Here is a 17,849-nt window from a genome sequence, read left to right as displayed (position 1 = left end):
TTAACTGCGTATTTGTTGATATCTTACTTGGTGCTAGAGAAAATGAATTTGGCCTTGGCCCTTGAGATCTGTGACAATTCTAAGGCAGACTTTGAGGGCGTGAAGCATATTGAATGAAATCACAGACCATGTGTCTGTCTAAAAATTTCAAAGCATTTTTCAAACATGTAACACCAATGGATAGAAACAACCTACCAGAAATCCAGTGATGCTTAAACCCGGAGTGAGTGATTATCATGACAATAAGTATCAGAAGTCTTAATTCCCCCTTTTTTCAGTGCTGACCAAAGACCACATCGGCTTAACTGTTAGAAAGCACATCTCTTTCAGCAAACAGGAAATCAATTGGACAACTTAAACATCATTCGTATGTAATGGACTCTTGTTGAAAACCAGCCTCTCTCGTTACCTTTACAGTGAGATGAGGTCTCACTCCTTTGTGTCAGAAAGGTGTTGAGATAATTCAAAATGCCTAAATGAAAAAATTTAATGATAATCAATTATGTCCTATTTCTAATTCTCCCCTCTATTTGCAATTCTACCTTAAAGTTTATCCTCCTCTACTCTTTCACAGACCTGACGACCTCCACAGAGGAAAGCAGGAGTTCACTTGGGCAAAACAACATTGCTCTTTATGCTGAAATCCTTGCAAGTGTAATTATTCCAGAGGACAATGGGCAACCTGATTTAGTATCCTACTTGAGAAATTGCCAGTCCTGGCCCTAAAATGAACAACCATCCAGATATTTTTAAACATTTTACTGCTTAGCGAATGTAATGGGCCTTACATTCAACTGTACATGAGGGTTTGATTCTGTGTCAGATAAAACATCTTTGATGAAGAAATAGAAAGTATTAGGTCTAATCTGATTTATTCATTCATTCATTATCTTATTCATTCAAATCTTTACTTACTGAAAAGTTGACTAAATGCTAGGATTTTTTTTCATTCTATGGCCACATCCACAGCATATGGAAGGTCCAAGCCAGGGACTGAAGCCGAGCCACTGCCTCAACCTATGCTGCAGCTGTAGCAACACCAGATCCTTTAACCCATTCTACTGGGCCAGGGATCAAACCCGCACCTCCTCAGCGACCTGAGCCACTGCAGTTGGATTCTTAACCCACTGTGCCATGGTGCTAACTCCACTAGGGATTTATAAATAAATGCTTACATAAGATGGATCTTTGAGGAGTTCCTGCCGTGGCTCAGCAGTTAATGAACCCAACTAGGATCCATGATGATGCGGGTTTGATCTCTGGCTTCGCTCAGTGGGTTAAAGGTCTGGTGTTGCTGTGAGTGGTGGTGTAGGCCAGTAGCTACAGCTCCGATTCAACCCCTAGCCTTGGGAACTTCCATATGCCATGGGCGTGGCCCTAAAAGACAAGAAAAAAAAGATGGATCTTTGATTATCATGACTTACAGCCCAAGGGAAAATTAGGGGAAGACAATAAGGTATTCAAATAAATGCAATAAAGAGTAATGGGTCTCTTTTTTCAGTGCTTATACTGTGCAAATAAAATATCCAAGTGTTCACTACTGGGGTGGAATATCTATCAGTAAAATCTGGATCATGAGCTCCCCTTGGCAGGACTGTAATAATGATTGGATGTTAGTCTCATTCACATGCTAGGTAACTATTTCTCGTCTTTGTACTCCCATTTCCTTTAGCATAGGGACTTGCATATTTTAACTTGGCATCTGACATGAATTCAACCACCATCCAAAATCTACTCTAGATGGTTTGGCACTTAGCATGTTCTAACCACAATGTTTCATGATTCTCCTTACTTTTATGATGCTGTACAAGGCTTTAAAAAAGATGTGCTACTTATATACAATGGAATATTACTCAGCCATAAAAAAGAATGAAATAATGTCCTTTGCAGAAACATGGATGAACCTAGAGATTCTCATAGTAAGTGAAGTAAGCCAGACAAGAGAAAAACAAATAGCATATAATATCACATATATATATATATAATCTTTTAAAATGATGCAAATAAACTTATTTAAAAAACAGAAATAGGTACACAGACATAGAAAACAAACTTACGGTCACTAAACAGGAAGGGGGAGAGATAAATTAGGAGTTTGGTATTAACATATGCATACTACTATATATAAAATAGATAACTAACAAGGACCTACAGTATAGCACAGGGAACCCTACTAGTACCGTGTAATAACCTGTAAGAGAAAAGAATCTGAAAAAGAATATATGCATATATATATTAACTAACGCAAGGTTGTAAATCAACTATACTTCAATTGTTTTAAATAAATAAAATTAATTTGAGGAGGAAACCTGCAGGGTAGCAGACTAGGAAATCTTCAAACTGACCCCATCTACTTGAGGATTCTATATGGGCTTTGTATAGTACAAAAAATCACTTCTTATTACTTATAAATCAGCTCCTTTTATACATGAGGAATCTAAGAGCTGAGACAGCTTGCAGGCACCCTGATTCAACCTCTATAATTATTACAAGACCTCCTCTGTGAAAGTTTTTATGTGTGCATTTAACATCGCTTATTCTAGGAGAGTTATTTTCCTTGAACTCTGGATAGGTCTGTCAGTTTCCTCAAGGGAATCCTATCTAGCTAGATTTTAATCTCTTTGAATTGTGCCCTCAGCTATAAAAGTCTTAGTGAAGTTTTAATGGCTAAGATTTAGGTAAATTTAACAGATATACCAGTGGGTGTTCCAATTACATACACCATTAAAGGGCTTTATGTGAGGCTTAAAAAAAATTACTATTAAAAAAAAAAACAAACCCATAGTCCATGTGTACTGCAATTTACCAGCAGGGAAGATTTCAGCGTCCTGGAAAAGTTTCATATAAAAAGGAAGCTAGAAGAATGAAAAGTCAGATGCAACACACGCCAAAGGAAGCCTGAGTTTTTTTGGCTCTTTGCTCTCAAACAGGTAAGATACTTTGTGTTTCTAGTGCTTTTTTTTTTTAAGACTGCATGCTATTGTCTGTCTATAGGTCATTTTATACCCTAAAGGCTAAGACGAAGTATGGCGTCGAAAGAAACCTTGATTTTTAAAAGTCCTTGTCGCCTCCGGCCACAGAGATCCAGCCTTTGGGGAACTGCAACAGCTCATCAACCAGTATTTGGTTTTGTCCTTAGCCTCTTCCCCACCAATGAAAATTAATTTGTGAGAATTCCACATCATTAGCTAATTCAAGGCTGCCTTGGCCAGGGAGGCAGCTGGTCTGGGCCTCTGGGCTTTGAGAAGGGTTGAGTCCTCTCATATATTCACAGATGGTCCAGCCAGCAGTGGCGTCTGGCAGACTAGAGGACAGATAACTGGGCAAAATGTAATTAGCACCATAGTGTCGCCATTTAATGTCAAGCAACTTATATTAGCCAGAGATTCCTGATAGGAGGCACTTTTCAGAGCAGATGGCCCAATTCTCTTTATCTCAGGAATGAAAACTCATCATGAGAGGTGGTGGAGGGGGGAATATTAAGGTGAATAGGTGAACTTGACAAAGGAGGAAGGCTGGGGTTTGGATAACCAAATAAATAATAAAAATTTAAATAGTTCGGTTCTAAAAGAAGTACTTAACATGTGAGTTGAAAGGACTGACTGATTTTTGTTCCCAGGGGCAAGGACACTCAAGGCAAGTGAGTACCTGCCTGTGAAAACTGTACCTGACTCTCCCTTCCATCCTCTGCAGGGTCGGTGACACAAACGCTGCACTTTTCACCAAGGAGGTCTTTGCTCAACCCGGGCTGGGTCTATATTTTTGATTATTAAAGTATAGTTGATATACAAAGTTGTGCCAATTTCTGCTCTACAGCGAAGCAAATCTGGGTCTATTTTGATGGTTGCATTGATGTTCCTTAGAATGGAGCCAATTCCGAAACTTCTAGCCGGACTTCTGCTGCTGACTCTGTGTGTAGTGGGCTGCTCCAGCCAACACTGGTCCTATGGATTGCGCCCTGGAGGAAAGAGAAATGCTGAAAATGTGATTGATTCTTTCCAAGAGGTAAGTTCCTCTCAGCTTCTAAATGAGACATGGCTTCTTGTGATTCTGGTGAATCCTGTGCGCATCCTGTGTGAGCCCAACATTGCTATCTACTCTCAGCTCTCACCTCGGTATTCCAGGGAAGATAAAGCACTTCCCAAGTCCCATTCCTGCTTTAATTCAGAGGGAGTCTAATGAAACAGAAGGAACGATTCCAAGAAGAGCAAGCACAAAGGAGTGTGTCTGACTCTGAGGATCCAGAATTGCCAAAGGAAGGAGAAACAATGGGGTGGATTCTTTGGGATTTGGAAAGAAAATCTTAGAGCTCTACCTATTTTTTAAGTGTCATATTTAAAATATATCTATGGTGAGTACTCATTGTGGCTCAGCGAGTTAAGAACCCAACAGAGTGTCCATGAGTATGTGGGTTCAATCCCTGGCCTTGCTCAGTGGGTTAAGCATAAGTCGCAGATGTGGCTTGGATCTGGTGTGGCTGTGGCTGTGGCATAGGCTTTAGCTGCAGCTCCGATTCGACCCCTAGCCCAGGAACTTCCAAATATCCCAGATTTGGCCATAAAAAGAAAAAAAAAATCTATGATACTAATTCAGCAGTATCTTTTTGTTTTTTGTTTGCTTTTTGTTTTTTTGTTTTGGGTTTTTTTGGTTTTTTTTTTTTGCGGGGTTGGGGGGAGGTTTGGCTGTACCTGCAGCATGTGCAAGTTCCTGGGCCAGGGATTGAACTTGAGCCACGAGAGTGACACTGCTGAATCTCTTAACTGCTAGGCCACCAGGAAACTCCAGTTCAGCAGTACATTTTTATAACATAAGTAAGTTTCCTTATTAAGGGTGCGTGCTTTATAATTTCTTTTTTTATGATATGGGCACTTGAGCAAAGAAGTTAGAGGAGAGGACTTAGCAAGCTCGAGGAGACAAATATATACTGGAAAATATGCTAGATTTTATTTCCTATAAGTTAGATACTTACTAGTACCAATAATAATATGGAATAATTGGGTTTTTTATCTCTAAGAGGCGATTTCTTGGGGCCACGTGAGGATTACATAAGAGAGGCCAGATATCTTTGCTGGTTAATCCAAAAAATGTTAATGGATTAATGAAAAACATTAAACATTGTTATTGCTTTTTAAATTAATGGGAAACTAACCAGGCCCTAAGGGATGAGCGATTAAGGGCCAGACACTCAACATAGAGCTGAAAATGGGAGCTGTAGCTAGAGAAACTTAAAACCATTTTGTTTTCATTGGAAAGAAATATCCCATTTTTGGAGAAATAATAACAATAATTTAGCATGAAACAAGCCCAGAATCTGACGTCTCCTCTATGGACTATATGTGAAACAACTGTCTTTTAACTAGGACATATTTAGTAAAAACTAGAAAATAAGATCAACTCTATTTGAAACTATAAGCTTTTGCATTTCTTCGTGTACCTCATGAGGCTCAAAGCACCTCATTCTTATTGTCTCTAGGGAGAAAATATGTCTCATTATTATTGTCCATTTCCTCCAGAATCACACACCAATCTGTAAAAATGCTTGACAGCAAATCTATGTCCTTTTAAAGTCCTCATCCCAGAAGTTCCCCTGTGGCTCAGCAGACTAAGGATCTCCCTTTGCCACAGCTAGGGTGCAGGCGGTAGGGTTCGATCCCTGGCCCGGGAACCTCCACATGCCCAGAGTATGGCCCCCAAAATAAATAAAGTCCCCATCCCAGTGGGCAAATTTCTCAGCACCACAATCCCCTTAATTTCACTTTCCACACACAATTTTTGGTGGAAATGGAAAACACCCTTTCCTTTTTTAATCTCCATTTCCAAAAAATCACATTTTTCCTGCAGATGGCCAAAGAGGTTGCTCGACTAGCAGAACCTCAGCGCTTTGAGTGCACCGCTCACCAGCCCCGTTCTCCCCTCAGAGACCTGAAAGGAGCTCTGGTGAGTGACAGCATTCATAACGTGGAGTTTTCGAGATGGGCAGGCCTGGGTACCACTTCTTGGGCTGTCACTTAGAACAACCACCTCTCAGCCATGGCAGGGCTTACCTTCCTGGTTGCCTGAATTCCTCCTGTGCTGGATCCTTACCATTTCATAACATCCCTTTTCAGTGGTTAGCCAGCACTATTGGTTAGAATCTTTTTCCTTTCTTAGTTAAATGGAACGGCAATCCCTTTGCCACCTGTAACTCCCAATCTTGGCTCTAACCTTTAGGATGACCAACAAAACAAATTTCTACCCACTGTCAAGTGTCACTCCTTCAAGTATGTTTATCAACCCTCCCGCACTATTCTTCTCCAGGCTCACCTGCACCTCTCCACCAGCTTTTTCTTTTTTTTCTTTCTTTCTTTTTTTTTTTTTTTTGTCTTTTGTCTTTTTGTTGTTGTTGTTGCTATTTCTTGGGCCGCTCCCGCGGCATATGGAGGTTCCCAGGCTAGGGGTCTAATCGGAGCCATAGCCACCAGCCCACGCCAGAGCCACAGCAACACGGGATCCGAGCTGCGTCTGCAACCTACACCACAGCTCAAGGCAACACCAGATCGTTAACCCACTGAGCAAGGGCAGGGACCGAACCCGCAACCTCATGGTTCCTAGTTGGATTCCTTAACCACTGCGCCACGACGGGAACTCCTCCACCAGCTTTTTCAATAGTTCTTGGTATGACATGATTTTCTCTGGGAAATGCAGACGTCGGAACCAGTGCTCTAATTTTTTTCTCTTTGGAATAAAAAATTGTAAATGGAGTTCCCATCATGGCACAGTGGAAACAAATCCAACTGGGAACCATGAGGAGGTGGTTTTGATCCCTGGCCTTGCTCAGTGGGTTAAGGATCTGGTGTTGCCATGAGCTGTGGTGTAGGTCCCAGATGTGACTCAGATCCGGCACTACTGTGGCTCTGGTGTAGGCCGGCAGCTGTAGCTCCGATTGGACCCCTAGCCTGGGAACCTCCATATGCCACAGGTATAGCCCTAAAAAGCAAAAGCAAAAAAAAAAAAAAAAAAAAAAAAAATTGCAAACAAGAAAATTTATAATTCAGATCCAGAGATTTGATTAGACTATAACTGTTTTCCAAATTCCCACCCCAAATGGAAATCTACTAACCCAATATAGGTTTTTGATTTAAAAAAATGTATAGGAGTTCCTGTTGTGGTTCAGCAGGTTAAGAACTCAACTAGTATCCATGAGGATATGGGTTTGATCCCCGGCCACACTCAGTGGTTAAGGATCTGGTGTTGCCACAAACTGCAGTGAACGTCAAAGATATGGTTGGGAATCCATGCTGCTGTGGTGTAGGCTGGCAGCTCCAACCCGACCCCTAGCCTGGGAACTTCCATATGCTGTAGGTGTAGCCCTTAAAAAAAAAAAAAAAAAAAAAGATATACAAATAATTGAATAGAGAAATGGAAATGATGTTCTCCGAGCTGCACGGTCCACTTATTTGCAGTCATTAAAAGGCATTATGGGAGTTCCCGTCGTGGCGCAGTGGTTAACGAATCCGACTAGGAACCGTGAGGTTGCGGGTTCGATCCCTGCCCTATGCTCAGTGGGTTAACGATCCGGCGTTGCCGTGAGCTGTGGTGTAGGTTGCAGACGCGGCTCGGATCCCGTGTTGCTGTGGCTCTGGCGTAGGCCGGTGGCTACAGCTCCGATTGGACCCCTAGCCTGGGAACCTCCATATGCCGCGGAAGCGGCCCAAGAAATAGCAACAACAACAACAACAACAAAAAAAGACAAAAAAAAAAAAAAAGGCATTATGGTTAATTTCCATTTATACCCAGGAGCAGAGAAAGCCTGAATGTATCATATATGAAGATAAGTGATAGATTTTATTTTCTCCATTGACTTCAACTTCTACACCCATAGGACAAAGAAAAAGTGAAGAGACATCTTTCTTTCCTTTTCTTCTTGAATCCTGCTTACCTCATGATAAAAATAATAGTGAGCAGTGAAACATTCCAAACGTGACATTAGAACGAAGGAATTGAGGCAAAGGCTGGAATAATAAAGACAGATGGATCAGACCTTTCTTGCGCCTCTGTGCTCAGATTCTCTCCTTAAACTATGAAAGGAAATCTTATGTTTATTAAACTTCTTATAAAGACATGATGTATCCCTCTAGCAAGCCCTAGGGTGCAAGAAGAAATGGACCTATTCTTTCTATATCAACATTTAGAAATTAAATTTGTCAAACACATAATACAATTCAGCTCATAAAATCACCATTGATATATTTGTTACTCACATACTTTTCAGGAAAGTCTGATTGAAGAGGAAACTGGGCAGAAGACTTAAATCCATTGGACCAGAGACACTGACAGCAAGCACTGTATAATTCTGACTCTGAAATTTGTGACCAATTACTATCTGTAAATTGTGTGAGTTTCAGAAATTCTTATGCCAAGTTGCACCTGTTTGCACTATAATGAAGTGCTGTGTTGTGAATAAAGTGGCATAAATGTTAAGTCTTTCTCTAACTCAGAACTCTGGTGGGGAAGGGACATTGTACTCACTCAAGGGGGACCCCCAAATGTGTTTACAGAGGGCTGAGGAGAGAGAACACAAAGTCATCGTTATTGTTGACTCATGGCTTACCTCCACCATCACCTGACCCTGCACCCACAGGACAATGGTCACATGTTGGTCTGGGCCCCAAACTGGTTCAGCTACAGTTTTCCAGGGGTCTGTGGCGTTCTCTTTGACCATCCCCTACAGAGGTAAGGTGATGCCATGACCCAAGCTTCCTCCCCAGATTGTCTCCAATCCTTTTGAAAGTCAACTGGACCCTGAAAGAAGCCTGGGGGAAAGGAGGTCTCACTAGGCTCCTGGTCCAAGGCTCATTCTGGCTCCAGGGGTCCCTCCAAGTTCACCAGAGCAAGCAGAGAACGCTGAAGTTTGGGATCAGGGCCTGATAACAATGTTCACTTGCCTGATCCTGTTGGTATTTCTCTTAAGAAATACACTATGGACTGTAATCAGTTGAAGACAGGATTCAGGCATTCCCAGGTCCATTGGTCAGACGGCATTGCCACCCGTCATTCTCCAGAATGGGCTAGATAAACACATGCAAAAAAATTTTTTTTTTTTTTTTTTTTGGTCTGTCTTTTTAGGGCCGCACCCATGGCATATGGAGGTTCCCAGGCTAGAGGTCTAATGGAGCTGTTGCTGCTGGCCTACACCACAGCCACAGCAATGCGGGATCTGAGCTGCATCTGTGACCTACACCACAGCTCACAGCAATGCTGGATCCTTACCCCACTGAGCGAGGCCAGGGATTGAATCAGAAACCTCACGGTTCCTAGTTGGATTCGTTTCCACTGCTCCATGACAGGAACTCCAATGCATGCATATTTTCATTAACCCACACAACGAACTTGAAAGGCGGATATTACCACCTCCCCTTTAAAATGAGGAAATTGAGGCTCCGCGAGCTTACAAGACCCACTTGGTTCTGTCACGTTCCATGGTCACCTCTCCTGAGTCACACTATGATGAGCAGCCACTGCACTTGGACTTGAGAGCCCAGATATTTGTTTTCTGGGGATCATGTGCCAACTTAGTTTTACTGGTGACCATTTCTCCATGAGATCCCAGACACTAGGACACTAGTGTTCTCCTTTTCCCTCAACATTCCCCAGTGGCTTTAAGACTATTTGAAAAACTCAAATTTTAGATAACTTGCCTGATATCACAGCAACAAATTGTGCCTCTATTCTCATGGCCAAGGTCAAGGCCTTTTTTCGTCTTTTAATCAGACAGATGGAACCTTCTTCCTCCCCTTCAAAAAAGGGCAAGACTTGTGCTAAGGAACTTGAGCAGAGGTCAGAAACATTCCATGGGGTGTGTGTGTGGGGGGGGGGTAAACCCTTACTTTTCAATACCTATCTTTGCTACCGTAAACACTAGATTTCCCAAGTATCTTCTATTGAGGAAACTAAAATAGAATCAAATAACTTCTTGTCCCTTTTAAACAAAATTAGGCAGTGTGTGGTTTTCCTTATGAAACAAAAGGAAATTATTTCATTAATCAATACATACAAGGCAGGAGAGGTTCCAGTTGCCAATTACTCAGGACCTATTTGGGGCTTTTCTTTTCTTTTTTTCTTTTTTGGCTGCCCAGCAGCATATGGCATTCCCAAGCCTGGTGTCAGATCTGAGCTGCAGTTGTGACCTATGTCACTGATGCAGCAACCCCAGATTCTTTAACCCACTGTGCCAGGCTGGGGACTGAACTTTTGTCCTGGTGCTGCAGAAATAAGGCCACTGATCCTGTTGCACCACAGTGGGAACTCCTATTTTGATTTTTATAAAAACAATTATCATTCACAATCTTTGCATTAGTTAATACATTAGAAAAAGAAAGCTACACATCCATTTATTTAATATATCCTGCTTGGAATGTCAAGTTTCTTTTGCCAAAGCCTGTCTTCAGAGGCAGCTGTGGGCCTCCCTGACTGGGATAGAAAAAAAGGTGCTCAGGCAGCTTCCTGAGGCTGAGGTTAGAGGTTTGGGATGGCACCTGGTCCTGTGCAACTACATGAACGCACAGGTATTTGATGCTCAAATGGCTCAGGGAAAAGAGAGTGAAAATGATCCCTTTATCAAAATTTGGAAACATTTTCCTGAATCAGAAGAACTCTCTAACTAACTCATCAATGTAGCTTCAAAAAGTCTGCAACCTTTCAAAATGAAGGATGGGGGAACATACCAAATGATACATTTAGTGAGTTCTCAAACATCCATGGCTTTAAATATCAAGTAACAGAAGGAACTGCTTAAAGAGAGACAATATTTTAGCAAAAAAATTGGAGAAGTTGCAGGATCCTCCAGGTGACTGGAAAAAAAGCTAAGAGTCACTGCACAAGATATCAGCACTCATACATCTTGACAGTGGAAGACGCCTTGAGTAGTATTCCGTAATGGGACCCTAGATCCCAAAAGATTCCTCAGGTATATATTGATTCAGAATCTTTGGGGCCCAAGCTATCAGCATTCTTAACAAGCATTCTGGTGATTCTGGGAGTTCCTGTCGTGGCGCAGAGGAAAGGAATCCTATTAGAACCATGAGGTTGTGGGTTCAATCCCTGGCCTCGATCAGTGGGTTAAGAATCCGGCGTTGCCGTGAGCTGTAGTGTAGGTCAAAGATGCAGCTCGGATCCTGTGTTGCTGTGGCTGTGGCATAGGCTGGTGGCTACAGCTCTGATTCGATTCTACAGTTCCATATGCCGCGGGTGTGGCCCTTAAGAAAAAAGCAAAACAAAACAACAAAAAAAGCATTCTGGTGATACTTATGTATATAGATAGTAGAGAATTATTGCTGTAAAAAGCAATAAACTGCACGTTTTTAAGTACTGGGACACTTTCTTTAAAATAAAAAATCTAGGTGTTCCCTGGTGATGCAGCAGGTTAAGGATCTGGTATTGTCACTGCTGTGACATGGGTTTGATCCCTGGGCCCGGAACTTCCGCATGCTGAGGGTGCATCCAAAATTAAAACAATTTAAAAATTGAAACAAAAAATCTATGCATTAAACCCAGGGTAGTGAGGCTAGTCTAACTGGAGTGAGGCTGCCCCCTTTCCAATCTGATCCACCACCAGTAGTTTGAGGAAAAAAAAAAAGAATGTGTGTGTGTGTGTGTGTGTATATATATACATGCATATGTATATATATACACATACACATATATATGTATATATACACACATACACATATGTATATATATATATACACATATATATATATATATAAACTGGGTTACTTTGCTGTACAGCAGAAATTGACAGAGCATTGTAAATCAATTATAATAAAAAAATTTTTTTAAAAAGAAATGTGCCTTGAATACCAGTTTTCTAAAGATGATATTTCTTCTCAGGCAGTAGCTTCTTACCTTTGTCTGACATTGGAATAATATGAGGAGATTTTTAAAAAGTGCTACCCCTCCCTCCCCTCAGAAATGCTGATCTAACTGGCCTGGGGCATGGTCTCTTTCCAGGTTCAACCTAGTTTGTGGGACTTGGTTTGAGAATGGGTTCCTGTCCTTTCCACGTAAGTTATCAGCTACTCCTTTTAACCTCTTTACTTCCTCTTACCTCTGCCTTATTATCTGTGGTGAAGGAATGAAGAAATACAACTTATTACATCAGAAAACTGTCAGATCAGGAGTTTCCGTTGTGGCTCAGCAGAAACGAATCTGACTAGCATCCAAGAAGACGCAGGTTTGATCCCTGGCCCCGCTCAGTGGGTTAAGGATTTAATGTTGCCATGAGCTGTGGTGTAGGTAGCAGACTCGGCTCAGATCTGGTGGCTGTGGTGTAGGCTGGTAGTGGCAGCTCTGATTTGACTCCTAGCCTGGGAACTTCCAAATGCCATGGGTGCAGCCCTAAAAAGACAGAAAAATAATAATAAAGAAGAAAAATGTCAGATCAGATGCCAAATGGATGGATGAATGGGCTGCAAGTGCAGGTGGAAGAAGAACCATATAGTTTGCAGGTTTTATTGCTTCCAGGCAAAGATGAGTCAATGACCCCACAGTACAACTTTAAACAGACAGAACCTATAATGAAACAGGACCAGAAGGGACTGTGGGTGTGATGTGTCAAAAAGGAAAAGTTCAGGAATAATTTCATTTCATTAATAAAGGTAATAATAATCAACTAAATACACAATAAACTTTAAAATACATTTCCATTTTTAATTTAAAAAATAAATAACAGCAAATCTGAACAAAATTTTTCTACTTCAATGCACATCCTTTCAACTCTTTGTGTTCAAACCCCAACTAGTTCACAAAATCAAGGCAACTGAGCTTTTGACATATTTGGATGAACAGCTCAGAAAATGTGACTAATGGATGAGTGTGGGCAGTGAATAAAGGAGATGAGCCTTGGCTGGATGGTAAGAATGAGCCTGAAATTACCTGCTTGAAAGGAAAACTCTCCCCTTTTGTAGTTTAGAACTGATAGTTCCACTCTCAACCCACTCAAAGAAGAACTTACCTTTTCCAACATAATTTAAAAAATCCTACCCAGTCATATAGACCTAAAAGCCTTTAAAGAGAAACTTAGGTTTCTTCTGACTCTCCTTTTCATTCACTTAGAATAAAAGAAAGGATGCTAAAAGGATGCTAAACATCACGTCACCTCAAATATATGGTTTTTTTTTTTTTTTCAGGAGGAAATTGAGACCCAGGGAGCAAGTAGAAACTGCCTTGCCAAAAGGTATGCTCTTGTTTGGTGTGGATGGTGGGCTTTGTTTCCCCTTTTCATTTTACCTGAGAAGTGAGAGGAAGGAAGTTGCACATGGAAGGGCCTTCTAAATACCTTTTATAAAATGACAGCCTGGACCCAAGGGAAATTTCTGTGGGGCTGGAATGATCTGAGAGGTGAGGATATGGGTGTACACTGTGCTAAAAAGCACATCCATCCATATACCTCAGGTTTGTGCCTTTAACCATATGGAAGTTATTCTCAATTTAAAAACAAGAAATCACCCCCATGATCTGGGGGCAAGGAGAGGGGAAGGACTCTTGAAGCTTGGAAAGAGTCAGCAAAGTAGACTGCTATCTCAAATCCTGCTCTAGCTCTGTTTTTGTTTTTTTGCTTTTTAGGACTGCACCCATGGCAAATGGAAGTTCCCAGGCTAGGAGTTGAATCAGAGCTACAGCTGCTGGCCTAGGCCACAGCCACAGCCATAGCAACGCAGGATCCAAGCCGTGTCTGCAACCTATACCACAGCTCACAGCAACGCTGGATCCTTAACCCACTAAGCGAGGCCAGGGATCAAACCCTTGTCCTCATGGATACTAGACGGGGTTATTACCGTTGAGCCACAACAGGAACTTCCAAGTGGCAGGTGCTTTTAATGGGTCTGATAGGAGAAAATGACTATTTCTAGAATCAAAACATGAAGGTGGAGGAGGGGGAGGCCACCCATGGCCCAGCAGCCTTATTTAGGGTTCCCTGTTGTTAAACGCTACTCACTCGCCAATCCCACGCACACAACAGTCCTTGCATCCTGGGGCTGTTTCCTTTGAACACACTGAATCGCCACAGGTTGGGGGTCTAGGACTGTCTGGCGTTCAGTGAAGAGCTTAATATATGCTTAATGAAACAATTCTTGGAAGCAAGACAAGTCACCAGATCACAAAGAGAGAGAAGAAAAAAAGGGATTAAAAAAAAATTCCCATAAACCAATATCCACAAAAGTTGTGACAATCTGGGGGCTATTTTTAAGGTCTTTCAATACTTTAGAGCTCTTATCAAGGAAAATAAAACCAAGTTCTTTCTCTTTTTATTCCCTTCCCCTCAGCGCTCCTGCATTTAAGGTCATCCTAAGGCATTTCTTTGCAGTCTCTTTTTGTTGTTGTTGTTTTGTGTTTTTTCGGCTTTTTAGGGCCACATCCTTGGCACATGAAGGTTCCCGGGCTAGGGGGTCCAATCAGAGCTGTAGCCACTGTGCTACACCACAGCCACAGCAATGCGGGATCCGAGCCTCGTCTGCAACCTGCACCACAGCTCATGGCAACGCCATATACTTAACCCACTAAGCGAGGACAGGGATTGAACCCGCATCCTCATGGATGCCAGTTGGGTTTGCTAAATGCTGAGCCACAATGGGAACTCCTGCAGTCTCCCTCTTTGACTTCAGGACAGACATGATTTAGGATCCCTGGTCAAATATGAATTTTTCTGGTCCCAATGGCTTCCCAAGGAGACGAACTTTCCAATGCCCCTGTCCCCCACCCCGTGACCTATTATTCATAATGTTACCTGGAATCCTTTGCATTCAGGCACAAGAGACATAGTATTTCCATTAACATGGGAAGGGAATTCTATGGGAAACATTACGTTAAAATAGGGAAGGTATTTGGGCATCAGTGTTTTCAACGTCCCCAGCCTCTGACCAAGGACTAGGCTGCAGGACCCATCCCCACCGCTTGGAAGGGACATGCTGCAGGTTAATTTTCTTTGTGATCTAGTTTATATCCTTCTATTTTAATGGCAGCCTGGAAAATGGAGTGAGGCACACAACTCCCCTCCAGCCACGCGGCCTGGAAACTTCTCAGAAGCTGCTCCAGGCTCCAGATCAGCCCTGCAGAACCTGTCCCTTCCTGCTCTTCATTCTCTTTTTTTTTTGCTACTTACAATCCTCTCCAGGTATAATGAGCACTTTGTCTCGAGTCATACATAATTATATAAGATGCCACCTTTTGGAGAGGACTGTTACGTGCAGAACTAACCTGTATTCAACGTCTCATGTTCCAAATTATCTTAAAAAAAAAACAAAAAAACGAACATCAATCATGCTTATAGGGAGTTTCTGATCTTACTTGGGCCCAGCAGAGACAAGAAAGGCCCCTTTCGGGAGCACCTACTTCACCTATTTGGTCTCATCTGACCCCCACAGCAAGCCTGTGTGGTAGGTATTATCCTCCTTTTGAAAGGTGAAGAAATGAAAGCTCGAGGGAATTTCAAATAATTTGAAGGAGTTTGCAAAGCTGGTAAGATGACAGAGCTGGATCGATTCAAACCCAAACGGGTTACCTCCAGAGCCCAGGTTTCTTTCGGTTACACCATGTTGCAGGAGCTCCCGGGTGGGGTCAAGAAAAGAATGCAGCACTTTCCAAGATGCATACTAATTTCCTGCGCAACGCTGGTACATGTCTCAGAGGTTTTCACTTCCTTTGACCCCATGATGAGTTCATACGTCTCTCTTTAAAGACAGAAACAGGCACACAAGGAGGCAGGCAAGCAAACCCAGATTCTCAGAGGTGAAATCTCTCTCTTCTGTTTACCTTGAAGGAAGGGGGATCTGGCCAGGCTGTCCCAGGGGATCCACAGTCAAAAAGTTGTCCATTTTGCCCGAAACATCATGGTAGAACAGACCTATCTGGGACATTTCTGCTGTTCTTCCAACTAGGGGGAGGGATTAAAGAATCTGTCAGGGTTGCCTTCTAGATGGTATGTGGGTGTAGCCTCAATGAGCAAGCTGAGTTATTAGCAGCAATCGATAGTAGCATTTTCTGTGTTTAGCCTCTATTTCCTTCTCTACAAAATGAGGGGGGTGTTTATATATCCTCTAAGGCCCTTCCAGCTTAAAACATCTTTAACTTTGTGTGCCTATTTACATATGTGTCGGTAATATCTGATCCTCTAAAATCACCCCCCCCCTTTTTCTTTTTTAGAGGCCGTGCTCTAGGCATGTGGAAGTTCCCAGGCCAGGGATCAAACCTGAGCCATAGCAGTGACCTGAGCCGCTGCAGTGACTATGCCAGATCCTTAACCAAGAGACAGTAGGGAACTCCCAAATCACCCCACTTTTTCTTCTGAGAATATTGACATTAATATCATAAGCATGTAATCAAATTAATCCCATAATCAAGAGGAATCAATAATCAAAGAGAGATATTGCACTGTATTCTCCAGGGTAAAATCAGGTCGCAGACAGGGGCCGCTGAGCCATCCCAATGGGATCTGAAGAGAGGCTGCTGAATCCGGGCGTCTAAGTCCCTCATATCCAGTGATCTGAGCTCAGAGGAGGTAACAGAACAAGAAACTGTATATTAAAGAAAGAGCTTCCGGAGTCCATGGTAGGATGGAGTGACTGCTGTGCAGTAAGGGACATTAGTTGGGAGTGTGAGGGACTCCTGGGGATGGGAGGGGGGTCAGGGGCAGCTCTCCCACACCACAGGGAGGTGTGGGAGGGACACAGGAGCTCAGGGCTATGACCGAGTCCACGGTTTTTCAATGACTGTCGTTCATACTTGGAAGCAGCCGATCTCCATTCAAAAGATGTTCTTTTCTGCAAAAGAGACACAGTCGGCCTCAGAAAGATAGATTATTCCAGCTTCCAAAATCCTTGATCTCACTCTCTTCCAATACGTCACAGGAAATAGGGTACATCCACGTGAGAAAACAAAGTCTTAATAAGCGCAGCTTTTCAGAAGCAAAGCAAGAAATTCCTCCAAGGAGGTTCCTGGGATGGCTCCACCACCCCCACTAAAGAACGGATCCAGGCTTTTGTAGCCCCCAGTGTCACTGTGTTGGAGGCTGGGGTGTCATGGCCAATTCTAGAATTCCACGTGGACTGGAGGCGATAGAGCATGGCCTCAGGCCTCAATCTGAGAAGTTTTCAAAGGAACAAAACCCATTTTTGAGCTGGTGAACTTCAATCCCAAATCAGGAAAGGCAGCCAGCAGGAGCCTTGCAACGAGGATCCTGCCTCCTGGAGGCCAGCTCTCAGGCGTCAGTGGTCCAAGGCGCTCAAGAGTTCCAGAGAGAGAAGGAGATCCTTACTGGCATCCAGGCTCAGCAGAAAGGATGCCAGATTTCCGCGCTTTGGGAGGTGGTGGGGGTGGGGCTTTGGCGTCTCTGCGGACGGGCAGTGGGGGCGCCACCTGGTGGGGCAGACACACGAAGGAGAGATGAGTCTTAGTGTCCTAATTCTGCCCCCTCCTCCTCACTTCCAACCCTCTACCTGCACTTCTTACTGACCTGAGTCTATCTCGCCAGCCTTTGCAAGGTGGAAAGGGTAACAGGACTGATGTAATCTCCCCCTTTTCCCTTGTGTGAATCAGATACACACCAACACTGCTATATCCCCAAGACTTGGGTACTTGGTCTATAAATACAGTAGAGACTCAATAAATGTGTTGCGTGAAGGAAGTTAAGTCTTCAGAAGCCCTTCCAGAATGACTGTCACTTACTCAAAACTCCTCAAATGTGAACCAGAACATTTTTTTCCCCCTTTTTTGGCTGCCCCATGGCAAATGGAGTTCCTGGGCCAGGGATCAGATCTGAGCTACAGTGGTGACCTCTGTCACAGTTACAGCAACACTGGATCCCTTAATCCACT

The 17,849-nt window shown here is 42.9% G+C and overlaps 2 protein-coding genes across 2 annotated transcripts in view; one reads left to right on the top strand and one right to left on the bottom strand.

Annotated features, from left to right (window-relative positions):
- GNRH1 (gonadotropin releasing hormone 1) lies at nucleotides 3,865-8,415 on the top strand. Its single transcript, NM_214274.1, is given in 3 exon segments — nucleotides 3,865-4,005; nucleotides 5,842-5,937; nucleotides 8,252-8,415. Coding segments are annotated over 3 exon segments (276 nt in total). The 3' UTR covers nucleotides 8,291-8,415.
- DOCK5 (dedicator of cytokinesis 5) overlaps nucleotides 12,671-17,849 on the bottom strand; it is a 241,436-nt gene continuing 236,257 nt past the window's right edge. The window contains 1 exon segment of the mRNA XM_021073736.1: nucleotides 12,671-17,391. Within this exon segment, the coding sequence (XP_020929395.1) occupies nucleotides 17,287-17,391 (105 nt within the window). The 3' untranslated portion in view covers nucleotides 12,671-17,286.

Source organism: Sus scrofa, chromosome 14 (genome assembly GCF_000003025.6).
Source record: "Sus scrofa isolate TJ Tabasco breed Duroc chromosome 14, Sscrofa11.1, whole genome shotgun sequence".
Lineage (NCBI taxonomy): Eukaryota > Metazoa > Chordata > Mammalia > Artiodactyla > Suidae > Sus > Sus scrofa.
Note: the sequence above shows the minus strand (reverse complement) of the source record. Positions and strands in the feature narration are given on the sequence as shown.